The sequence below is a fragment of the Myxocyprinus asiaticus genome, chromosome 17 (assembly GCF_019703515.2).
Source record: "Myxocyprinus asiaticus isolate MX2 ecotype Aquarium Trade chromosome 17, UBuf_Myxa_2, whole genome shotgun sequence".
NCBI lineage: Eukaryota > Metazoa > Chordata > Actinopteri > Cypriniformes > Catostomidae > Myxocyprinus > Myxocyprinus asiaticus.
In genome coordinates, this window is record NC_059360.1 from 29,729,461 (window position 1) to 29,757,229 (window position 27,769).

Here is a 27,769-nt window from a genome sequence, read left to right on the forward strand (position 1 = left end):
ATGGACCTGATGGGCTTCTCAAATAAACAGAGGGATGTTCTGAGAGTGCCATGGAGACGCAGTGTTACACATTTAGGTGAAATCAACATATAAATGGTGTTTTACAAGTGTAGCAAAACTCCAAATAATGCCTCCAGAACAAAATGAGTATCATACTAATAATAACAATAAAAAAAAGAATATAAAATGTAATTCTCATCTAAGACAAAGTAACAACCAGATCCTCCATTACAAAGTTTCACAAACTTCTTAAGCCTGAAATAGAACTCTGTCAAAAGGTCTTCCTATTAACTTTACATGGCTTTATGTAAATCGCATTTCCAGAGTAGTGGTTGCAAATTCTAATTCATAGGCTACTTGTCAAGGTGGTTGTAGTCGATGTTTGTGATAAATTTAACAATACAATTTCCCAATAATATTAAGGGTTGTGGTTCATATCTAAATATTACAATGATAATCTTGATAAACTACTTGATACAGCAGATATTCACTATTTAATAGTGTAAGAAGTGGTTAAGGTGAATGACCCCCAATCCAATTTGCTCTACCATTGTGGGTTTGAATACCACCTTGCTGGACTTTGGAAGTATTAAAAAGTTCATCATAACATACTGTGTAATGTTAACACCAGAACATATTGTAAAGTGCTCATAAATGTATTGGATGTGTCTGATAACTTTTGTAAATCCCATTTTGAGAGGAACATTTGACTATATTTAGTTCACATTTGAGTGAATCCTTTCAAGGTGGTTGACAGCTAATGAAGGAAATCTGAACCTCTGAGCGTCACAGCCATACCACACACTGAAAAAAAAATGTGCTTCATGTGGTAACATCTTTGATCAACCAGATGTAACAAATGAACAAATAAACTGGTTTGATTAAAGTAAAAAAATATGTGACTTGCTCAAACATTTTGAGTCGCTTTGACCCAGGATTTCATTTTGAGTAAAAAGGAAGGTCTCAGCTTTCTTACTATTACATTTTTATGGTTCTATCCCAAACCGTTGCCGACATATAATCAGTATAAAGAAAACAGACTAAAGATTCCAAACAATTTTCAGATATTATTCAATAGAATTGGAAGATTTATTCAAGCATGCATTAAATGATTAACATATAAATAACAGGTTAAGTATAAAATATAATTTGTTTGAATCAATCTTTGTACATTAGGTTACACCAGCAAAACTAATTTCTACGGGTTAGGTCAGATAGAAACAATTCCTTAAGGTAGAGTAACACTTACTCTTTACAAACTACACTTTGGTTTTTATTAGTGGATAGTTTCATTTATTATGGCTAAATTCAACATGATAATTATTTATGAAGCAAACACCATAAACCTAACAGTATCTCTAATCCTAGTCCAAACCCTAATCGCCACAACCTCTCAAAAAAAATGTTGTGGTTAAATTAAACATAAAATTAATCATCTAACACTGCATATATACTGTAGATATGTTTAGAAGTTTTGTTGATTTTAGAGTACTTCATATTTTAAAAGTAGCCTTTGAAAGCATTTTGAGATAATCTTTTGATCCAAAGACCACCAACAAGAAAGTTAGTCATTGACCTCTTTACCACTTAGCCATTTCATCACTGCTGCAACTGGGAGGCTGGACTGTGTTTTATTTTAGAAATGATTTTGTCTGTAGTGTTGCTAAATTCATCATATGATCACAATATACATGAACACTGTCTGTAGCTCTAATCCATGTTCAATCCTAACTCACTTAAATTTCACTCAGATGTCAATTGTTTCTATTAACTTTTTTTACTTTTTTTATTGAGTTCCAGATTTACTTGATGTCCAGCATGTTACATAAATAATCAAAACAGTTATCTTTTATCTGCCAGTGTTTATCATTTAGTAAACTCAAGGTGAGATATTTATCTTATCAGTGAGAGTAGCTGTAAAATGATCAGAAATCTTATGATATATATATATCTGTATCTAATCAGATTTAAGATCTGCACTCCTGATCCTAACAACACAGACACTTTCCAACATAAATATTACATTTTTTTAAATGTGGAGTTCATTTCAGGTAAAATGACCAAACTACTCTGCTTTCAGTAATCTGCTTTCAGTACACTGATGGGCCTTCAATTCTTTTCTGAACACCTTCTTTTGCAACACTGCAAACGGCTCTTTTTTTCATTAATCATTCAGCCCACTTGATCAGAAAGTGTTATGTCATAAAGGTAACAAAGACATAAATCCCAGACTATAAACTCACTCAGTGTGAAACAATAATACCAGTAAACACTTAAAAACCTTGATAAGTGACAGGTTATTCAATGAACAATAAAAAAATTAAACCCTCCTACCTCCAAACACGCAAACTAACAGTAGGCGTGTCTGAGTTTTTGCAAAAGATTACACTGTATATCACAGCAGGTGTTTTTAAGGTATATAGAGTATAGCTGCAAAACTGCTCTGTACTCCAGACAGCTCCAAACAGGTGAACCAAACAGAGGATGATTCTTTCCGTCATGGGGATTAAAGATATACGTTTCTCTTTCTGTGCACAGATTCTGATCCTGACCCTTTTAACTTGCAGGTGTTCAGGTATTTAACCCTCTTTTAATTTTCTGCCACTTTCTTTCCAGCAATAGATTTTCTCATGATTTTCCTAAAACTTTAATACTTTGACATAACTTAAGTTACGACATAATTTCACTCTTCAGCCCGTAAAGTTTAATAATGACTTTGTCATGGGGCAGATGTGAGAATTTGTGTGGTATACTCTTCTCTTTCTATGTTTGGCTATTTCCATCTGTCTCCTACAGCATTAAATTACAGTAAATGTAGTAAATTCACCACCTATTCAAAGAAAAAACAAGTGCCATTATTGCTAAATGTTGTGTTTGTGTTCCATTAGAATATAATGAGTTAAGTTGTTCATGGGCATTAGTGTTTTTGGGTTGTTTTGTGTGTGTGTGTATGTGGGGAGGGGGGGGGGGGTTAAGTGGTTTATGAGGAATTTTTTTAGGTTACAAACTGGTAAATACAAGGGTATTATGCTATAAATGTGGTTTGAGGATATTTCTAGTGTCTCCATAATTCAAATTGCTTAAAAAAACATACTAAACGATGTTTTATTGAAAATGTAAAAATGCAGAAAGTTTTTTGTGAGGGTTAGGTTTAGGGGTAGGGTTAGGGGATAGAATCTATAGTTTGTACAGTATAAAAATCATTATGTCTATGGAAAGTCCTCATAATGATATCTGCACCAACATGTGTGTGTGTGTGTGTGTGTGTGTGTGTGTGTGTGTTGCAGCATCTGCAGATGAGTCCAGTCTGGGAAGCTACCTGTTATGTGCTAATTCATCCACTTCACCCAATACTCCAGCTTCTGGTGAGGAAACTTAAAAAGAATAAAGACAATAAAAAGAAAAAAGAAACATCTCTCAGAGATTTATTTGTAAATTGTCTCTTCATTTCTTGCACAGTAAATTCTCTCAGGCCAGCTGATGTGTCTGTGGTATCAGCACTGGTTTTGTCTGATACGGAAAGGTATGTTCAAATTCATCACCAAAAATACATTGGAATTAAGGCAGATTTGCAAGCTTAAAAAGACTGACACAGAAAATTGCATAATGTGGATAGCCACAAAAAAATATTTAGACTCGTCTCTCCTTTGAAAAAAAAGCAAACATTGTGGTGCACGATTTAAAAAAACATGAATGGGGCCAATATTTGTAGGGTTTGAAGGCAGAAATGTGAAGCGTTTAATTTTATTAAAGCACTTGTACTGTTAAAAATCTTCTATTATTTGAGCTGTTAAATTGATTTAAGGTGGTTTTAAGGTAGCAGTGAAGTTGGAAAATTTGATATAACTACACATAAAGTTAGTAAGCAATTTCATCACACTAAAATCATATTAACATGCATATCGTTTATGTCTTGTGGCTATAATTTTGAAACAGTGAGAATTTTAACATTTACAGATTGGCCCCATTTACTTATATTGTCAGCGCATCACTGTAACTACTTTTTTTAACCTCTTAACTGGCAGACCCACCTGAGGGATGGAGTGGACATTATAGGGTTAACCCTGAACTATAAAGGGTTAACATGGGAGGACAGTAGATTAGCAATAAATAAATAAAAAAACACTTGTCTTTAGAACTAACTAGATATGGCTGTTTTTAAATGATTTTATCTATTTATTGCATGTGTTATTGTTACTACATGTACATCTCATTCAAAATGATTAAACTGGGTGTTATTCTTTATGTGCACTTTAGCAGATCTGATGAAATTAGAGCCCTAAACAGACTGTCAGGTAAGGTCTCGATTTTATATATATATATATATATATATATATATATATATATATATATATATATATATATATATATATATATATATATATATATATAAACAGCTATGCTAGCTACTCAGTTCCAAACTAAATACAGCAATTATTCAGTCAACCAATGAATGAACAAAAGTTTAATCTCTGTATATGTTGCACTCTATTGCATTGCAATGTCATGTTGAATTTTCACTCCTCTCATCTGGACAGTTTCATTTACCTATTTTGTTACTGAGTAACAAAACATATTGATTGACTTCACAAAGGCCCTTCACACTTTTATGTGTGATCATCTGGTTTGATAAAAAAAATATATATATATATCTCTGTGGACATGTTTTATATTTAATCTTAGTCCTTGTGGTAAAATGTCAGTCAAGGCCATGGGAGAGATGCATTACACCATATATCTGCAACCACCAATGCAAGTGACTTTTTCTTGCATTAAGTTCTAAAATATGGTAAATGAAACGACATTGTAAAAGTAGCATTTCTTTAAGTAGAGAATTTCTCTTACAGTATAAAATCTTTTAACCTACATTTTTTTAAAGTATTAATGGGAACATTCCTACTGTAAAAGTCCTTGAGAGGTGTTGTTAAAGGTTTTCCCATAATCTCATTAATCCTTTATCACTTTGAATGTGATAATATTGTCTTATCTTAGCACACACACTTATGATCATGTTCGGTTGGCCAAAAGTTTACTACTGGTTGTGATATGGTTATCACCGCTGTCCTTTGAAAGGCATCGGAACGCTTTTATAAATGCTGAAATGTTACTGTAGATTCTGTCATTTAAATTTAATCTTGAGGAGTTGAGGCATACTGACACGTGAAAATGACTTATACTGGCTAATCAAAGGTGGAACAAAATTATAAGGCATCTGTAACAGAGAACAGGAACTGTACAAATAAGTGGAGAGTCAAGTCAATAAATCAGGTTCACAGATCCCTTCCTAGCACAGATGTGTATGTTTGTGAGGTGGGGGGTGATATAATGCATCATTACAGAATCTTGAGAGAATATTAATTCAGAAAGAGAGAGGTCCAAAAATAATTTTGAGTTTGAAATGTAAAATCAGGCTAAACCTGAGTACTTTATACAGTTATTTAACATCTTTTCACTTTTCTGCCTAGAAATATTGATGACTTTTAACCCTGATGTGTCAACTGTGCTACCTGACCAGAGGTAAAACACATATTCACATTAAGTGTTTAATTAAAGAAACTACTTTTTTATGTTTATGTGACTGTGTTTTTTGTGACAGGATTTTTATGGATAACACAGAGGATATTATGCAGTCTCTCAGCCCCACTCAGGTATTAACACTCTCAGGCAAACACAATGAGGTATAAACACTCAGATAAAAACAGTTAAGAACATTCAGACATAAACACGCATTCAGGTATAAACACGATTAGGTAAACACACTTGAACATAAACACACTTAGATAAACACATTCAGGTATAAACACCCGTAGATAAACACATTCAGGTATAAACACATTTAGATAAACACATTCAGATATAAACACAGTTACTGTAGGTAAACACACTCAAGTAAATACACTCAAATGTAAACACATTCTGGTGTGTTGAGACCATGAACAATAATTTCTGAGCCATTAAAGGGATAGTTCACCCAAAAATTTAAATTATTTGATCATTTACCCTCATGCTATCCCAGATGTGTATGACTTTCTTTCTTCTGCAGAACACACAAAAAATATTTTTTTAGAAGAATATTTCACCTCTGTAGGTCTATACAATGTAAGTCAACAGGGTCCAAAACTTTAACGCTCAAAAAGCACATAAAAGCAGCATAAAAGTAATCAGTATGACTCCAGATGTTTAATATACATCTTTAGAAGTGATATGATAGGTGTGGGTGAGAAACAGATCAATATTTAAGACCATTCTTTCTATAAATCTCCACTTTCAAACAAACCCCCTAAGCTAAAATGTATAATAAAACAGGACTTAAATATTGATCTGTTTCTCACACACATCTATCATATCACTTCTGAAGCTATGGATTTAACCACTAGAGTCGTATTGATTGCTTTTATGCTGCCTTTATGTGCTTTTTTGAGCTTCAAAGTTTTGGACCCTGTTGACTTGCATTGTATGGACCTACAGAGGTGAAATATTCTTTTAAAACTCTTCATTTGTATTCAGCAGAAGAAAGAAAGTCATACACATCTGGGATAGCATGAGGGTGAGTAAATTATAAGAGAATCTTCATTTTTTGTTGAACTATTCCTTTAATTTTTTCAAACATTTTCACTCTTTCTCTCTTTTTCTGTGTCATACAGTGGAAGCTCCTCCTGCTCTTTGTACCAGTCAATGAGCTCTGTGTGTGTCCAGGCCAGGTCAGATAAATTGTTCACACATCACATCAACATCTATAATAAATAAACAGTTTTTATTCTGTATTACTGTAATCTTTCCCTCTGTCCTTAGGACCTCAAAACAGTCATTGATAAAACAGTGGGCAGAGTAGAAAAGGAACTAGACGACCTTCACAAAAAGGTGGCGACCTTCAATATCATTCAAATAAAAGTAGTGTTTCATCAGTGTTATAATAAAACAGAGTTCATAATAAAATGGCAACAACAGCTTTCTCTTATGTTCTAGTTGAAAAACACACTGGTTCATGTTGTTGTGTGGAGTGGACTGCCAAGTGTTGAATCTCATAGCCGGTCAGAGTAATTTCTTAACACTTAATATTGATGATCTTCTGTGATTCAAGATTTTAATTTTATGAAGGATGTATGTATGTGTTTGTAGAGTGTGCCAGTGCCAGTGTGAGGAGGGATACAATGAAAATAGACACAGGCTGGATACAATAGTGCTTATGTCTTCCTTACAGGTACATAGAGAGAGCTTTGAAATGACACATGTGTGACTGCATATTTGTTCTAAAATGGAAGGCAAGTACAGGTTTAACATGGTAAAACTGCATGTGTGTGTTTTGAACAGGAGTCAATTGGTGCTCTTCTAGAGAGGAGAGACTGGTTCAGTGACCGTGAGGATTTCAGCGTAATGCTTCAGTCCACTCCAGTGTATGCAGATCACAGTCCTTCAGTGAGTCTGTTAGATGACTTTAAACAGGCCACAAATAGAGCCAAATATAAACATATCTCTTCTAGTTATTCACTGGGTCAGACTTGTACATAGAGACTTCAGAGTAACAAAATGTTATTTGTATTTTTGCTTGCCCTTTTGAAAACATGAGAAATGACTCATACTGGGCTAAAGAAACAAGCCCAATGTAGTAGCTGTGTACAGATATTTTGGCCCATTATTAATCAAAGATTAACATTTGTGCCACAGGTGGATAAATCTAGTAGATCTGACTCATATGACATAAGTATATTGGCTTTACAACTCTGGACAAATTTGGTAAGTTAAAATTAATATAAACACAGTTTACACAAATACAGTGACTTATGGAGCCACAGTGCAGAACATTTAACAGACAAATAAAAATACAGACAAGTAGAGGGTTAAAGGCACCCTTTAAAATTTAAATCCTCTCACCATTTACTCACCCTCATGCCATCCGAGATGTGTATGACTTTCTCTCTTCTGCAGAACACAAATGAAGATTTTTAGAAGAATATTTCACCTTTGTAGGTCCAGGGGTGCCAAAATTTTGAAGCTCCAAAATGCACATAAAGGCAGCATATAAGTAATTCACCTGACTCCAGTGGTTAAATCTATATCTTCAGAAGCGATATGATAAGTGTGGGTGAGAAATGGATCAACCTTTAAGTCCATTTTTACTGTAAATTCTCCACCATGCCCAGTAGGTGCCGATATGCACAATGGATGCAAATTGCCAAAAACAAAAAAAGAAGAATGTGAAAGTGAAGACTGATAGTAAAAAAAGGACTTCTCACAGAACAATGTGTTTTATCTCAGGGCCTTTAGTCCCTGCAAGAAGGGTATATTTTGTTTAAAAAATAATTTTTTACCACAAATACTATCCTTTCTCTTACTGGATGTTATTGAAAAACTTTTGATTTAATTAACACCTTGAGCAAAACTGAAAATGACAGTATTTTGTCTCAAAATAAATAGGGATTCTCATTAGCTACATACATTTTAAAAGGTACATTTTAAAAAACATTTTAATAGTTATTAAATGTTGACCAAATAAACTCAAAATCAGCCTTTAGATATTGCACATGGTGACCTCATAAATCAGGAAAATTTTGCAGTGCATAATGACAAACAGGTGTTTAGGAAAGTGTCAAAAAATCAAATCAAAACTTTACTTTGGGGGGCCTTAGCCCCATTGTGCCCTACTAAGCAAGCACTATGTCTGATATTTCACAGTGGCAATAATACAAACATAAAAAACAAAAGAGTAAACATGTAGTGTGTTATGTAATGTATGTGAGTTCTATGAAGTAGGTGTGATACACTAATGCTATGGATGAAGGTGAAATCCTGGACAGTTTACTTTCCATTTATTACAGTAAAGTTATTGCCCCTGTCGCCCAAATTCTTGAACAGTCTCCCCTTTCACGTGAGGTCCGCTTCCTCTCTAGTTATTTTGAAATCTTCTCTCAAATCATATTTTTACTCTTTAGCTTTTGAGACAGTGTTGTGAGAATGTTTTTCTGCTATTGTTCTAGCTTGCTGATTATACATTGTTTTATTGGTTTTTTTTTGTTTGTTTGTTTGTTTGTTTTTCTCTATTTTTCCTATCTTATTATCTTGTTTTATTTGATTGTACAGCACTTTGGATCAACATCTGTAGTTTTAAAATGTGCTTTATAAATCAAATTTGTCTTGACCTGACTTTGACTTAAGCGATAAAGTTGTCCTCGGACTGATGTGACTGATAGCAGGAGTTCAATCTAATCTTAGACTGATTCAGCCTAGACTCCCTTATCTAATCTTAACTTTATATGAGAAAGAACAGGAGTCCTCCTTCTAACCAATCCTAAATATTCTCTTTCCAGCTGCAGCCAATGGTAAGCGAGGCTGAGTTGGAGGGGAGGGGCTTTTTCAGCATTCCTTGCCCTACTGAGGTGAGAGAGATATTTGAATTATGACCTCTGGAGTATTCGCAATGCAACCGCTCAGGTTTCTGAATCAGAGTCAATGCATAAATATACCTTTATGAATATAATGTTCTCAGCTTCACGTAGTTCCAAACTTCATGGCAAGTTTTTGTCTTCCACATGTGATAAGAGGACAGAATCACAAACATATTCAACATCAGTGAAATTACATGATGGTGAAAGGCCTAACAGAGATTTTTAATGATGCTAAGCAATTGTTATTTTAAACAATCTGTTTTATTTTATAGCGCTTTTTACTGTGATGTTGTCACATAGACTTATACTGTATGTGTGAGGTTTATGTGTATACGTGTGAATAAATAAATGAAAGGAATAAAAGAAAAATTGTCATTATTTACTCATCCTCATGTCGTTCCAAACCTATATTATTATTATTATTATTATTATTATTATTATTATTATCTGCATAACACAGAAGGTGAATTTTTTTAATATATCCTGGCGGCTATTTTCTATATAATGAAAGTGAATGAGGACTGGGGCTGTCAAGCAACAAAAAACACCAAAACAACAAGTATCATAAAAGCGATCCATACGACGCTTTTTCCCCATCTACCTATACACATATACCTACACAAACACACATACACACTCTACTAAACATGTTGATCTTTTCCAGGAAAGGCCGTACTTGCGCACACAGCTAAACTCTCAGCCTGAGCTCAGAATCTTAGATCCTTCTCCACTTCTAGATCCAGTGAGTCCATTCCCACAACAACCATTCTGCTCTCTCTATAGCTTCCAACATCCAAACTCTGCATTGGCTTCTTCATCTCTTATAAATCTAATGTGACACAATCTGCACCTTTGTCTCACTGCGTCTTATCTTTCAGGTTATGGGGACTGAGTTCACCTGTGAGGACAAGACACCATCCCCCACCATCCCCACATCAGGTAAACAGATATCTCACTCTGTACACTCACAATACATTGACTGCATCCGAAGGATTAGGCAGCTGTCTAGATGCCTCAGTAACCAGTCAGTCAATAACTTCACAGGCAGCGATTTGCATATGAAGGCACCTTGTAAGGATGCTGGTTTGGGACAGCCTTCCAAGGCACCGTAACATCATGTCTATTGATCTAATACTATTTCAAGTAAGCTTTAGACATTACCAAGCAAATATTTAGAAACTAAAATGCTAAAAAATGCAAACTACACATTCATGATTTAGGGCTGTCATAGGCAGCGAAGGCTGGATCTATGCTGCGTTCAAAAACGGACAAGATGACGGTATCTCAGTATACAGGGTGTGACGCAAATACTTGATTCAGACGTACCTCCGTATACAGCCTCCGAAGGCAGACATTTTCAGCCTTTGAACGAAGCCATAGTGTGCATCAATATGGCCAGTAATTATAGGAAGTATAGTTTTTAAGCTCCTTTCTGTGTCTCACCTGTAGTCCACACCCTGCGGCCAGCAGACATAAAAGTGGTGGCAGCGATGGGGGACTCTTTGACGGTGATATGCTTTTTCATTTTATTAACAACATTTGTGAAAAAAGGAGATCCATCAACCAATAACTAATTTGTTCTTGGAATAATTATTCGAAAGTCAAATGTACTTGTGCTCAGTTAGTTTGTGTAATGCGGTATGGAGTTTGTAATGTATTTTCCTTTGCTCAAAAAACAGGCAGGCAATGGGGTGGGTGCAGCGCAAAACAACCTCCTGGGTGTGTTCACAGAGTATCGCGGACTGTCATGGTGGTGAGTGTCTACACTGAAAAAATTATTTTGTGGTTAAGTAAATATAGCAGAAAAAATTAAGTACTTTCTTCATTGAATAAGTTAGTTTAAGCATGAACTTATATTAAGTAAATTCTACATTCAAATATGTAAAATAATAAATGCTATAATAATAAGTAAATATTATTTATGATTATTATTTTACAATGTGTCAGCATGTATTGATCCTAAAGTAGACGACCATGTCATATAATAATTTGCTAATTTGAGTAAATTCCACTGGCAAATAATATAAGTACATTTTACTTAACTTTTCGAAGCTGGTGGTCCCAGCACGCACTGGGCTTGAATAGTTAATGAGCTTGCATGATTTCACTGTTTGCAAGTCTACACCATTTTTATTGTTAATTTTGTTATGTTTGGTAACTTATTGTTTTGTGCAGTTTTTACGTTATGTTAAGTAGATTATGCCATTAAAATCTTAGAAAAAACTTAGAAAAACAGTGTGCAAAAAGTTGCGAAATAAAAATAAAATACATTTTACTAGTTATTTTTTTCAGTGTACATTGACCTGCTACTGCAAACCTGGAGCAGTTTACTGCACTCAAATGTTGCTGGTTCAGTATTACTAAAATGATTTAATGGATTCCTGTCACTTATCTGACTGATCATTTTACATAAGCTTCTCCTCCCATAACAGCATGAGATGCCCCCAAAATAAATTTTAAGCAGTTACTGGGATAGTTCACCTAATAATGGAAATTATACCTTAATTTATTCATCCTCGTGTCATGCCAAACCCATGTTACCTTCCTTCTTCCATAGAGTACAAAGGAGATATTAGGCAGAATGTTAGGGACTGACAGCCTCAGTCACTCTTCACTTTCACTGAATGGAAAAAAGATGCAATAAAAGTGATTGGTGGCTGAGGCTTACATTCTGCCTAATGTCTCCTATTGTTATCCATGAAAAAAAGAAAGTCAAAGGGGTTTGGAAAAACATGAGGGTGAGTAAATGATGACAGAGATTTCATTTTTGGGTAAACTATCCCAAACTTAACAGTTTGCATTATAAACAGTAAGCAGTTTATTTTCTTCTGATTTTACTTCTTCTTTCAGTATTGGAGGAGATGAGAACCTTACAACTGTGACCACTTTAGCAAGTATGTGCAAGCTCTCATGTTACTGGAGATGCTCTCTTTATTAAACAGATTTATGAATGATCTATAATTAAGAATGATTGGTCATGATGGTCTGTTATGTACTGCTCACCAATGTTTTTTACTGCTCACGATTTATTCACTGTACTCTGTGTCAATCAGTTGCCAAAGACCCTTTTAAATTTGCTTAACCATTGTATCATTTCATTAGGAGAATCCAATTATTCAGAATGATTGTTCTTACTGAGCAAAAGAGTTTTTTGCTTTTGCTTGATTTGACAGTAAACTGGTCAAAATGCAGACTCGAAATTAAACCCAACATCTGATTTATGACAAATCAACCAACTGTGCACTTTATTAGGAATATCTGTATACCTAATTATTCATGCGATTATCTAATCAGCCAATCATGTGGCAGCAGTGCAGTGCATAAAACCATGCAGAAATGGGTCATGAGCTTAAGTTAAAGTTCTCATCATCCATCAGAAGTATATTTAAGTTAAGCATCTATTATTTCTTTAAACTGCGGTGTATATTATCTCAAGCATTCTTAGAAGTCAATCAGAATCATCCTATCTGTTAGACTTTGAGTGATAGGTCATATATTAACGCTTCTTTGTCATTTAGATATTCTGAAAGAGTTTAACCCTTCACTCACTGGCTACTCACTTGGACGAGGAAGTGAGAATTCTAAACAGAGTTTTCTGAACCAGGCGGTTCCAGGAGCCAAAGCCGAGTGAGTAGATCTCCTCAACCAATCAACAAGTGACTGGAGATGAATGATTGAATCTGAAGCATTATATTCTCCCACATTACAAACATTATTTTTTTAGTTTCCAGGTAAAATCCAATTTTGTTATTTTGCAGTGATATGGCCAATCAAGCTCGTGCTGTCATTAAAAGAATGAAAGAAGACTCGGTGAGTCATTCCCAGAATCTCAAACACACACAAAAACCCAGGACACTAAATCTGAACCTTATTACATAAATGAAATAAGTTTCTCTGAATATTTCTGTGTTCTTTCAGCGAATTGATTTCCAAAACGATTGGAAGATTATCACCATCTTCATTGGCGGAAATGACCTATGTGCCCACTGCTCTGATACCGTACGATGACATTAATAGAGCCTGTTTTTTATTTATTATCAGAGTTACATTAATAGAGCTGCACTTAATGTCTCTTTATCTGTCTTTCTCTCCACAGCTATATTATTCTCCTGATAACATTGTGAAGCGCATACGTGAGGCTCTGGACATATTACACAGTGAGGTGAGGCAGTTTTGCTTCTAATGTCCTTTAGCAAATTTACACTGTAAAAAGTGAAAATTTGTTGTTGTTACCTTAAAGAACTATTTGTTCCTGATCTGACTCTTAAAAATACTTTAATTGGTGTAACCTAATGTTGTCAGATTGATTCATTCAAGAATATTTTTGTTTGAATAAAACCCAGTTCATTTGGATTTTACCTTACGAAGCACATATTTAAAGGTGCCGCATGTACTATTCAGAAACCCTTGTTATTAATGACACCTGTGGCCGTTAAGTGAACTGCAGCCAGCTAACTGTTGCTCATGCTCGCGCTCGTGCACACACTCCATAGGGATGCGAGCAAGTGAGCCAAAACAATGATGTAACGTACAAAGAGACAGCGTGATTCACCAGCATCATGCTGACAGATGAGGTAACATAATTAAAGTTACACAGTTATGATTGTTTTACTACAAACTTTGAGACTGTATATTATATTTGACTCTCCAGTGCTGGAACAGGGCTAAATCAAAGTGTGGATATAAGTCTGACTATGAGAGACTGTAGTTTGAAGTAATCACTTTCTTTTGCATGATACATTGACTGCATTTATACGATAGCCTATGTCGGCATTAGCTAGCTAGCCAGCTTTATCAATAGCTGTTAGCTAAATTTGATGGATGATGACAGTAGCTTTTTATAAAATAGACTGTACATTATATGCTGACACAATTCAGTATTGATGTGATTCACAACTGTCATTTTGATATATCGATATGCTATTGTTTTATAATAATAGAATGTATATATTTTCTGTATAACCAAGTTACATTACACTAATTAATGGAGCATTTGCATTATCTTGAACATTGTCTAGCATTCATTTCAATGTGTTATTTTAGTTTACCTACAAGGGCTCATTTTTTAAGTTGTGTTACAAGCCGTTCACACATTGGCAAAAAAAAGGCAAATATTACATGAAAAATGTTACATATTGCACCTTTAAATAACCTGGCAAAACATTTTTACAGTGTAGACACAGATATATTTTTTTATATATATATTTTGGTAACACTTTACAATAAGGTTCGATTTGTAAACCTTAGTAAACAACATTAGTTAACATGAACTAACAATGAACAATACTTTTACAGCATTTATATTAATCTTGGTAAATGTTAATTGCAACATATAATAATATTTGTTTTAAATAAAAATGTGTATATGTTAACATGAGTTAATGCACTATGAACCAACACGAACTAACAATGAACAATTGTATTTTTATTAACTAACATTAACAAAGATGAATAAATGCTGTAAAAATTAAAAAAAAATCTATTGTTCAATGTTTGTTCATGATACCTAATGCATTAACTAATTTTAATGAATGGAACCTTATTGTTCCAAGTGTTACCAATATTTTACTCTAGTTTTATTTGTGGTGAGGTGCGTGGACTAAAATGTGAAATGCCAAGTTATAGATTTATAAACGTACCCGACTACGCCACCATGAGTATTTCACCCAGGGAATTTATCAAACAATTAGATGACTATTGACCCCAGAAAGGATCACACATGTACGTTCCACCAGTGAAAAGCAAAAGATGTGGGTAAAGTCACACAAAGGTACAGCTTTTATTAAATTCAATGCACAGAGAATGGATAAAATAAATGGATAAAATAACATTTAAATAAAACAGAATTGTTATTGCTGACCGAGGGTCAAACATGTGTTGTAGCAGCTCTTTACCATCCTCCCAAAGCAATGGGGACAATGCAAAAACACAGTTAGACAGCACAATTAGACACCATTACCAAGCATACAGGGCTGAGGCTTACCAGCAAAAAGGGCAGGCTAGCAAGGGACTCAATGGGTCCCAAAGAAACTCCATTCACATGTGCACGCGCACACACACAAAAATGAATTCAGGTGATGAGCACGGCACACAGTAAGGGGCAGAGGTGGGTAGAGTAGCCAAAAACATTACTCAAGTAAAAGTATAATTACTTAAAAAATAAAAATTACTCAAGTAGAAGTACAAGTACTCATGTAATTACTTGAGTAAGAAAGTATCCAGTTGAAAGAATACTCAAATGTGAGTAACTAGTTAGTTCCACAGATAAAATAATAGATTCCAATACACATTTAACATGTATTACATTATTATTATTTTATTATTATTATTATTATATTGGAAATTCTGTCATCATTCACCGTTATGTTGTTCCAGACCATATGACTTACTTCCATGCACCACAATTAAGGAGATGTTAGACAGAATGTTAGCCTTAGTCACCATTTATTTTCACTGCATGTTTTTTTTCACCATATTTTAAAAGGGAATGGTGACTGAGACTGTCAGTCTCTATCATTCTGTCTAACATCTTTGGGTTCCACAATATACAGAAAGCCACACAGGTTTGGAACAACATGAAGGTGGGAAAATGATGAAAGAATATTATTAAATTATGGCTGAACTATCACTTTAAAGATGCATGTAAGGTTTGGAAAGCTTTCTAGTAATTATTACGGTGAAAAAACGTGAACAATGTTCCACAGGCTCAATTATATATAATGCTGAATAAAACAAAGAAAGATCATGCTTTATTAATGCCTACTGCCGCTTCTTCACAGCTTTTTAAAGTCCTGCATGGATTTTTTTTATTTTTTATGTTTATCCCCTTTTATCCCAATTTGGAATGCCCAATTCCCACTACTTAGCTGGTCCTCGTGTTGCCATCAATCCATGCATCTTATCACGTGGATGCGTGCATAACACCGTGGAGGCTCCGCATGTGGAGGTTCATGCTACTCTCCACGATCCACGCACAAATTACCACGTGCCACATTGAGAGCGAGAACCACTAATCACGACCACGAGGAGGTTACTCCATGTGACTCTACCCTCCCTAGCAACTGAGCCAATTTTGGTTGCTTAGGAGACCTGGCTGGAGTCACTCAGCACACCCTGGATTTGAACTTGCGACACCAGGGGTGGTAGTCAGCTTCAATACTCACTGAGCTAACAAGGCCCCCTCTTGCATGGATTCTTAGTTCAGGATAGTTACAGTATTTCGTCGAAATAATTTAGATCATTAGTTCTGTACACTACGGGTAAACCGCACCTTATTGCTCTGTTTGGAAACGTGTTAGGCTTATTTAAGTACAAAGCTTGTTCTCTGTTGTCCATTAGAAAAATGCACCACGTCTCTCGAACCTAGAAATGCTGTCTGCATGCACGTGATGGGCAGAGCAAAAGACATTTACCCTTAACGCGAATGTTTACATGTATTTATACAGTAGACAATGTTGTATTGCAGCACTGATATAAAAATGTATACATATAAACTGAGGTCATAAGTGCCCATAGTTACAGAACCACCTTGAAAATGGCCATCACCATGACACAGACAAGCTCACGTTATCACAATTGCCAAAACTTACCGCAATGTGCTTTCTTAAGTTGGAACTGTAATTTTAATCTTGAAATATCTGCTTGTCTTGGGGTAAAATGAAGGCATTGCATGATGAAAGAAAGTGTTTGTTTTGAGTGCTTGCTGCAGGAGTGATGAGCTTGACTCGAGTGACAGAACGTTGCTGTTAAGTCCCATTAAAAAAAACTCATAAATAATTACGCATTTAATAATTAAAACCAGTAATGTAACGACAGGAATGTTGCCCATTGTAACAAAGTAAAAGTTAAAAAAAAAAAGAATAGAAATTTACTTAAGTGTAAAAAATACCCACAATTAAACATACTCATAAAAGTTAATTTTTCCCAAAATGTTACTCGAGTAAATGTAATGGAGTAAATGTAGTGCGGGACACCACCAAAAGACCTAGCCTCCCTGCCTTTGGCACTCAGCACCTGTAACGAAATGAAAACAAGAGATTTATATGGACAGTACCAGTTAACACAACAACAATACTAAACTACCAGACAGAAAGCCCAATAGGATAAAATGAATCTTACATAGGCCTAGCACAGCGCAGAGCAGCTCAGTACACAAGCATCAGTAACCAAGATGGCACAGCTCACGAACACCCGCCTTCCATCGCACAAACCAGCCATGAAACACTCAGTTTATATAGGGAGGAAACGCACTGCGTGCCGGTGCTCCCCATTAACAATCAGATCTCCTGGTTACACTACACACCTGACAGCGATTAAGAGAGAGAGAGATAAAGAAAAAACACATGCTCTACATACACACAAACAATACGGCTGAGAAGTCCATCACAATGGGGGACATATTTTGCTTTTCTATTTCCTGGAAAAGAGCGTGAGCTGCAGAAAAAACTGCTGACACAAAACGACACTGATAACAGCCACAACAAACATTTATCATACAATTCAAAATAACACATTCCAGCGCCGGATCACCAATCAAAACATACACCGATCAGATGAAATAGAAACTCCTACTCAAGAACTGGAAATGTTTCATCTGGATTATACACATACCTGATGAAAGCTATTTCAGAAAGTGCTGAGGAAATGTCTCAACTGACGGCAATATATCGAATAATCATTCGGTGTAGACTTGGAAAAAAAATCAGAGAAATTAATCACTAACCTATTTTTTTTTTCTCCATGTATTTGTCCATATTGTCATATTGCTGTTAAGGAAATAAGCTCAAAAAACCTAAACCCGCGAGTACCCAAACACTGCACATGAACTGCAGCAGCAAGTATGCGATTGGCTGCTGCTGTAACCTATCACACAATTGGCTGCTTCATTAACCAATCACGCAATTGACCACTGGTATACTTTCACGTGATTGGCTGTTGCTGTAATCAATTACACGATCAGTCTGTGTAGTCATTTGTGCATCTGGTGAGAGTTGAGGCAGTTCGACATGAATAAACCCCTACACAATGTCAACATCTTACATTTATATTTTATACATTTGTATACTTATACTGGGGTGTCAGTGCCTTTTCTTAGGGTGGCATTTGCCACCGTTTGCACCCTGGTAGATCCGCCCCTGCATATCAGGAGATTAATAATTTATTCATGCATCCCAAGCGAGAAATAACCAGACCTACAAAAATTGGCCTATCTAAAAAGGAAACAAAATATTAATGTTAAAATCAATAAAAACACCAAACAGTATAGAGATATTCCCACCTACCAGGGATACGATCATATTGAACCATATTAAAAACCACCGTTGGCAGATTTACAGAAGGCACAATGTAACTGGCGATCAGCAGCTTGCAGAACAATTCTAACACTAGAAAGTGTCCCCAAACTCAATGGCAAACAAACATCCTAAGTTTAGCACGCATCCACCTGGAAATAATAGGTTGCACACTAGCCAAACTGCAAGCTAGAGAATGACACATACCTTTCAAGTGGTAAGGTCTGGCCCTAGAAAGGGCAGCCACTCAGTGAAGGACACCTCAGTGGCATGCACTAGCCTTAATATAGACTAAATTTGGGCACCGATTGGTCAACCAATCAATTATGCAACAAAAGAGGTGTGTCACAAGAACTACAGGAAGATGACATCCTGTCCTGCTACATATTCATTTATTCCATAGAGACATACATACTGTATGTTCACATGTTATTTTATTTCTGGTTGCTTTTGGTTCACCAAATGTTATCTAAGAAAAATGTTAACTAACTTTCCTTCTCCAGGTTCCTCGTGCTTTGGTGAATCTTGTGGAGCTCCTTGATATAGTTCCACTGCGCCGCATGCATCAGGACCCCAGTCTCGGCTGCCCTACCCGGCTGGTCAAGTAAGTTTTACCCTGTAGACAGAGGACCCATTGCTAGACCCATTTAGATTTCCAAAGCCTTTGGTACTTGTTAGACTTACATTATTTTGCTTTGCATCACATTTTTAGTATGATGTGCCGCTGTGTCCTGAAGCCTAAAGATGGATCTCGGGAATTCCACATGTTGCAGGATTTCAACAAAGCCTATCAGGTATGCAGCTTGTTATGCGAAAATAATTTTTTCCTATAAAGTAATAATATATATTAATACTATAATGCTTTAAAATATTTGAATGGTTAATATTATTATTTTATCTATTATATTTTATAATTACTGTATATTTAATTACATAATTAAAAATATAATTATATTTAATATTAAAATGCTTTAATATATTTGTATTCTTAATATTAATATGATTTTAAAGTAATTTTATAATTGTGCCTTCTGTTATCCTCAGCGTGGAATGAGGGAGTTAGTGGAGTCCGGGCAATATGACACACATGATAACTTCACCGTGGTCCTGCAACCATTCTTTAGAAACGTGTTTCTCCCCGTGCTGGAGGTGCAGAACAAACGTCCATCATTTACTACACCGCCTATCCTTTCTTGATCTGTTTCTCTCTCTCTTTCTCTGTCATTACAAATTAATGTATTTTTTTTATTTTTCAGGATGGAAAGCCTGACCGGTCCTATTTTTCTCCAGATTGCTTTCATCTCAGTCAAAAAGCTCACACTCTCATGGCTCGTGCTCTCTGGAACAACATGGTGAGCAAAACTTAAAGATAACCAGTTTAGATACTGAATAACATGTTACCATAAGCATGCTAATATTTTATGAAGATGTTGCATATCATTAATTGCTTTTGTCTTAGCTGGAGCCTTTAGGTAATAAGACAGATAGTCAAGATTTTACTGCAGGTATGTCTCTTCAATGCCCTGAAAAGGTGAGTGTTTATTTATGTATTTTTAATGTATTTGATTTATTTTTATATGAAAATCCTTTTTAACCTTTAGAATTCTGACACATGATAACATTTCATGTTCTTCTTCAGTCCGTCCCCTACTTGAGGACCTATCACAACAGCAATTACACATATGAAACCCCGCCTCCTCCTCCTCCACCTGTCACAGTAAGGCACACAAATGTAATTCATATAACATAAAATGCAATCCAAAATTTTTTATGATAAGAGTTCATCTCCATTTCATTTTAGAATTGGGGAAGCGATTTCTCATGTGTGGACACAGCACCCTCTGACACTGTGCCAACATCTGGTAAGAGAAAGAGAGATAGCCAGAGAGGGAGAGAGAGCGAGGGCCAGAGGAAAAAGAGATAGAAAGAGAAAAAGAGATGGAGGAAAATTCTTTGATTGCAGAATGTTATCTTCCCTAAACTTGTTTGAATATGGCCTTTGTAAACTTGTGTGTGGCTATAGTTAATTTGCAGTTTAATGTGTTGTTAATGTATAAATGATCATTTTCAATTTAATGTATTGCCAAAGCATTTGAAGCTCAGCTGCAGATAATAAAGAAGTCAAATAAAGTTAATTAACAATTGTACAAAAATAATAAATACAAATAATTACTTGGTAAATTAAGTCAAGGAAGGAAACTGTATCTCATCAAGGTGGTTCTCAAGGTTTTGGGTGTCACTGTGTACAGATAGCCAGCCATGGCCTTTTTAGAGCCAGATAGAATTGCAGTTTACTTTTTTTGTTGTTGTTGTTGTATTTGGGTTCCCCAATGGATCTTCACATAATGTTTCTTTTTCAGTTCACAGACTGCGACCAGGTGACATTAATGTGGTGGCGGCTGTGGGAGATTCACTTACTGTAAGTGTGTGTGTGTGTGTGTGTGTGTGTTCCTTTATTTTGTCCTGCTGTAAATAACACTCTCTCTATACATCTGTCAGGCTGGTTTTGGTGCAAAAGCTAACAACATTCTGCAGTTGCTGGATGAGGAGCGAGGGGTTTCCTGGAGGTCAGAATTTAACCCCAAAGCAACCACTGCTGGCTGGTTCCTTACTCCCAGCTCTTCTCAATCTATATTTGTCCCCAAGGCAATTTTCCCCTTGTGCAATTGTCCTGTTATATTCTTTGCATGTTTTCTAAGTGTCTATGTTTAATTTGATTGACAGCATTGGTGGGGATGATCATTTGGAGACAGTCACCACACTGCCTAGTGAGTATTTCCTTACACTCACTGAGCACTTTATTAGGAGTACCTGTACACCTACTTATTCATAGGATTATCTAATCAGCCAATCGTGTGGCAGCAGTGCAGTGCATAAAATCATCCAGATACGGGTCAGGAGCTTCAGTTAATGTTCACAACAACCATCAGCATGGGGTCAAAATGTGATCTCAGTGATTTCGATCGTGGAATGATTGTTGGTGCCAGATGGGTTGGTTTGAGTATTTCTATAACTGCTGATTTCCTGGAATTTTCACGCACAACATTCTCCAGAGTTTACTCAGAATGGTGCCAAAAACCAAAAACATCCAGTGAGCGGCAGTTCTGCAGACGGAAACACCTTTGTGATGAGAGAGATGAACGGAGAATAGCCAGACTGGTTCGAGCTGACAGCAAGGCTACGTTAACTCAGATAACCACTCTGTACAATTGTAGTGAGCAGAATAGCATCTCAGAATGTACAACACGTCAAACCTTGAGGCAAATGGGCTACAACAGCAGAAGACCACGTCGGGAACTTTATTAGGACCAAAGTGTTCCTAATAAAGTGCTCAGTGAGTGTATGTAGACAGGACTGTTCCTAATGTTCCTTATGGGACGAAGTATTTATTAAATAAATGCTGGATTTACTTTTTAACTGTACATAGTAGAAATGGGACAAATGAGCTATAAAATGTAATCCATGTGGCAACATCTACGTGACTGGTTTATTCAAGCCAAAAAAATCATTTAATACTGTATGATTAAATCAACCTGAATAAATTAGGTTACACTAACAAAGGTTTTTTATTGGTTGTTTGTTTATATTTTGGTAATATTGGTTATATTTAAGACACTAATGGCTCTGGTTTTTATGATTAAATCTGGATGCTGATATATAGCTTGCAGACTAGTTTAATGATTGCCACACCAACATCATGGTTGTTTCTTAACAGATATCCTTAAGAAATTCAATCCAAATGTTTTCGGCTTCTCAAAGGGGAAGGATAAACCGCCAAACGGCTTCAATATGGCAGTGAGCGGCGCCAAAGCAAAGTGAGGAGCATATAGACGCACGCTGACATAAACAAACACACACACACACAATTCACAGCATACTCTCAGCTAATGGTTGCTTTCTCTCATCAGTAATATACCAGTACAAGTGATGGATCTTATCACGGCTTTAAAGAGCAGCACGGTCAGTATGTTCTTTCCTTCTTCAGACATATACACTATTCAAAAATCAGTCTCATTCTTAACAATTTATTTAATCTATAAAGTTGTTTTGAACCATTTTTGTGACGAATAAGAAAAAATATTTTAACATATATATGGCAATTTTTGTCATCTTCTGTGAAATGTGAAATTTGTACTTCTTATATTTTTTATTTAGCCCTATGTCCCAACTCCACTGAAAGCAAATTCCACCAATTGCTGTCGCGTGGCATTAAAGAATCTATTCTAATCTAATTTTAATCTTATACATCTTTTTATGCCCCCCTCTCTCTCTCTCTTTATCAGAATGTGGACTTTGAAAGGGACTGGAAGCTGGTGACACTGTTTATCGGAGGAAATGACCTTTGCCAGTACTGTCTTGACCGGGTGAGTGGATGGTTCTTAATAAAGACTCTCACTTCCCCATCATAAATAAAGAATAAATTATGTTTCTCTCTGCGTCAGAGGGCACAGAGAATCTCAACAGTGACCTTTAAGCAGCTAAAACACATTCTGATACTGGCAAACTGAGCTCTGCTATTGTTCCATTTATTTTTTTTCTTCTTTGTAAACCCCACAGTTAAGTTTACTGGAAAAAATGTTTTACAGATAAGTCACCCTCTATATTGTGTGTTAGTATTGTGTTTTTCTCTGTCCAGGACTCTCTATCCCCTCATAAGTACATCGGTTACATCAGAGACAGTCTGGACATGCTGTACAATGAGGTGAATGAGAGACACACACTTGATAACATTCACACAAACTGCACTGGTCACATGATCAGTCAACTCATGTGATATTTATTATACAAAACAATGCTGTACTTTACAGTTCCATCGTATGGATCTTTTTCAAATAAAATGATCTAAGCTTACATACACATATATCAGAAAATAATTGGTTTTACTTTGTGTGTGTGTGTGTGTGTGTGTGTGTGCAGGTTCCCAAAGTGCTGGTAAATTTTGTGCAAATCTTAGAGATCAAGGAGCTGCGTAAAATAAAGAGAGACACACTGGGCTGCAGCCTCCTGCAAGAGTAAATCAATTAATTGACAATTTTATCTAAAGATTAGTGTGAATTTTGATGTTGTTTTGTACAACATACTCATGAGTCATGACTGTGTGTGTGTGTGTGACAGGAACCTGTGCCCATGTTTTTTGAGTCCCGGTGAGAACTCACCAGAACTGAGTGAAATGAACAAGATCAACAGGGATCTGCAGGTCTGTAGCTACTGAATTTGTTGTGTGTTGATTCATAGCATTATCTGATTGTACTAGATGTAAAATCAAGAGAGCAAACAGAAACTGCATGGCTTTTATTACTGAGAAAATGCAAGACCCGGCCTACATCTTAAAATAATATTCAATACAAGTTAAGCTCAATTAACCGCATTTGTGGCATAATATTGATTACCACAAAAATAAATTTTGACTTGTCCCTCCTTTTCTTTAAAAAAAGCAAGAGGCACTTACAATGGAAGTGAATGGTGCCAATCTGTAAACATAAAAAACCCTCACTTTTTCAGAAGTACAGCCACAAGACATAAACAATGTGCGTTAACATGATTTTAGTGTAATAAAATCACTTAGTAACCTTTTCAGTGTGGTTATTTCCATTGTTCCAAGTTATTTTACTACTTCGTTGCCATGACTATTTAATGTCAACAAACCCTAAAACAACTGTAAAAATTACGATTTTTTAACAACTTTACAGCTCAAATAATAGATTTTTACATTTTAACAGAGGAATTAATGTAAGTGCTTTTCTGCCTTTAAACCTTCCAAACATTGGCCCCATTCACTTCCATTTCAAGTGTCTCACTAACTACGTTTCCATCCAAGGGTTTTTTTGCGACAAAAGGTGTAGTGCATCAAAAAAGTTTACCGATATATCTGATGGAAACGCAAATTATTGCCATTTCACAAGTGTCGACATAATATTTTTCTGTTTAACTCTAGTGGATAAACTCTATGTCGATACTTCAAATGTCATGAAAAACTGGTTTGGAAACACTGTTTGTCAGGAAAATAGGCATTAACACTAAAATGTAGTGTCACATGACAGAATTTACCCCAATCGTTAGCCTGTGTTAATCATGACAACAAGGTATACATCCTTGAAGCCAATTTATTGTATGTGAAGCATTACTCGCACTGTTATGGATTGGTATTAACGGCATACCTGCACAGATCCAATGCTGCAAACACATCTGCGTCATAACACATCCAGGAGTGCCAACACAAATGTCTCGTATCATGCACCTGTCATCGACAAGTGCATGGAGAACAAATGAATGGCCACTCTTTGCGATTAATTTAATTGCGGTAGTCATCCATTTATTTCTGAAAGTTGCTTTTCCACACCTTTCAAAATAATAGACGGCAGTCATGGAATTAGCCCACAATACAAAAAACATATAATTTCTGTGCACAAAGATGTTTTAAATGATAAATAATAAATAAATAATAAATACTAGGAGAAAAGCATCAGTGTGCTTTTTTGGAACACTAACATACAGCCCAATTCTATAAAATTATTGTTTAGCTTACTTTTGAAAAAATGCCGGCAAATTTCCCTGTATTAAATTAAATAAATTACATTTAAAAATAATAATAAAATAAATAATAAAATTAAATAAAATTAAATAAATTAAAGCATTAAATTAAAAAAATACATTGCCAAATGAAAAAATTCTATTGTTAGGCCTATATAGGCTAATTGCCTTTTCTTTACACAAACTTAAATTAGCCTTACCCTGTTCTGTAGATGAAAAAAGTTGGCTGAATGACATTCTCAGAATGTTCTACTTTTTTCTGTTAAGACTATAAACTATCAAATCTATTTGTCCAATATGGAGTTCACTTTCAGAAAACTAACTTTTTAACATTTTAAAACTTTTAAATATTTTAAATCTAACCCTCTTTGCCTCGAATTGCATTTGCTGAGCTTCTTCAGAAAATGTAAACTGCATTATGACACTAAAATGAATTTTAGATGACAATCAAGTTAAGTTGGACAAATATGCGGGACATAATGCAGTTGTGATGGCAATTCTTTAGATTAGATGATTGTTCAAAATAGCCTACTGAATATCAGGAATGTATCACTTATAAACCCTGATATTACACCACATACATATTTCTTTAATAGCTGTGCACACAGCATATACACATCGATGGATGGTCCTTATACTAAGACCGAAAGTTTCCCCCACTACTTGGTGCAGGTTGCCAGCTTGAACAGGGCCATGACAATTTGCCTTCGGGTCGAAACTGGTGGCAACCTGCGAAGGGCAACTGTTCCCTTTTGATTGCAATTCCTCCTCTTCTGATTGCATTTATTTGTGAATGGGGGGTACATCTGGGAGGCAGAAGGTACACAATTAGCGATACACACACATTTCTGTAATTCTGTAAATGGAAAAGGCTTAAGGGCAAATTTCTTTTGCGATAAACCAAAATTATTTTTTAGGCATGACATCATTTCACACACCATTTTTATCAATAAAAGGCCATTTGAATGGAAACAAGCAGAAGACGGCAAATTTCGCCAAATTTCTTTTTTTCTCGCATTTTCACTTTGTCAATAACAAAATAGCGCAAAAAGTGGATGGAAACTAGGTTACTGTAATGCAGATTTTTGCTCTCTTTTTTTTAAAGAAAAGGAGAGACGAGTCAAAATTATTTTTTGTGCTAATCAATATTATGCCACAAATTCTGTCAGTTGAGCTTAACTTGTATTGAACCCGGAATATTCCTTTAAGACCAATTTCTCTTGACTTTCAATTATAAAAGTGTTGTTTTTTTTTATGTCAGACGGAAACCGAGAGGCTGGTATATGGGGGTCGTTATGACAAAAGAGAGGACTTTGCAGTGGTGTTACAGCCCTTCTTCAAGAACTCTATTGTTCCAATGATGGGGGTTAGTGCCCTGAACTTATATTTATTTACATTTATGCATTTGACAGATGCTTTTATCAAACGCGACTTAGAATGCATTCAAGCTATACATTTTATTACAACATGCATTACCTTAGAATCTAACCATATTCTTGGCACTGTTAGCGATGCTAGAGTCTCAGTATCAAGGCCAACACTAACAACTGTAGTATCTCCCTCTTTCTTTCTATCAGGATGGCACACCAGACATTAGCTTCTTCTCTGCAGACTGCTTTCATTTCACTGAGCGCGGACATGCAGAGATGGCTATCTCACTCTGGAATAACATGGTGAACACACAGACATGCACACATACACACAATCTCACAGCAGCTCTCCTTTGCTTAACAGCAATTTTCCTGTATTTTTTATTTTTAAGCTGGAGCCTATAGGGAGCAAACAAACCTACAATAATTTCACATATGACCGTAGTAAGATCCATTGTCCCACAAAGGTGAGTGAATGGCCAAATGAAACCCCTTATCTTGGAAAGAATAATAACCAATATAGAATGTAAATGCATTCTAATAATGCTTTCTCTTTCTCTCTTGTTCTCCTCCAGGAACATCCATTTATCTTTACACGGGTAAACAGCATGAACGATGACTCTGACGTCTCTACCACTTCCATACCCACCACAGTGGCACCAGGCACCCCGCTCCCTATAGACTGCTCAAAGGATTTAGTGCCAGCCTGGGCAGCCGCCATTCTGGCTGTAGTGGGTTTGCTAATAGGTTGGGTTGTATCCTGGATATTCTTTTACTACAGAGAACGAAGGAACAGGAGGAAAAAACAGAGCGCCTGTGAAACTGAAATGAAAGGAACTAGTTTCTGATGAGACTTTTAGGCAAATTGTGAAAGGATTTTTAACAAGGCAACACAGACACACTTTCTTTAATGTAAAGCAATGTAAAGTGTACAGATTTATTGTTTTAAATGATCTATATTATAAATCCATACTTGTGTAAAATAATTGTGTAAATAATATAAGTGCATAATATACATATGATTATTGACACTATAATGTCAATTGCAGGTTTTGGCTTAATATTAAATCAGTTATGCTTTGTTGCTCGTGGTATTGGATAATAAAATGCTATACCACCAAAACCTATATATAATATTATGATATAAGTTTAAATACACAACAGTGTAACTTGTTTTTACTGTGTTAATTTACTC

At 35.6% G+C, this 27,769-nt stretch overlaps 1 protein-coding gene across 1 annotated transcript; it reads left to right on the forward strand.

The window, feature by feature from the left end:
* Positions 1-27,616, forward strand: plb1 (phospholipase B1). Its single transcript, XM_051722494.1, has 42 exons — positions 1-76; positions 3,288-3,365; positions 3,460-3,523; positions 4,261-4,295; positions 5,466-5,517; positions 5,597-5,648; positions 6,645-6,701; positions 6,793-6,861; positions 6,967-7,031; positions 7,120-7,201; positions 7,312-7,416; positions 7,666-7,734; positions 9,306-9,374; positions 10,048-10,125; positions 10,262-10,322; positions 10,833-10,891; positions 11,063-11,136; positions 12,234-12,277; positions 12,902-13,010; positions 13,142-13,193; positions 13,302-13,382; positions 13,480-13,545; positions 19,177-19,277; positions 19,386-19,467; positions 19,718-19,822; positions 19,930-20,025; positions 20,133-20,204; positions 20,313-20,390; positions 20,475-20,535; positions 21,034-21,092; positions 21,173-21,240; positions 21,398-21,441; positions 22,389-22,488; positions 22,582-22,633; positions 22,957-23,037; positions 23,310-23,375; positions 23,591-23,685; positions 23,789-23,870; positions 26,466-26,570; positions 26,782-26,877; positions 26,967-27,041; positions 27,150-27,616. Exons 1-42 carry the CDS (start codon positions 1-3, stop codon positions 27,420-27,422), a joined length of 3,288 nt encoding a protein of 1,095 aa, XP_051578454.1. The 3' UTR covers positions 27,423-27,616.
* Positions 27,617-27,769: the final 153 nt, after the last annotated feature.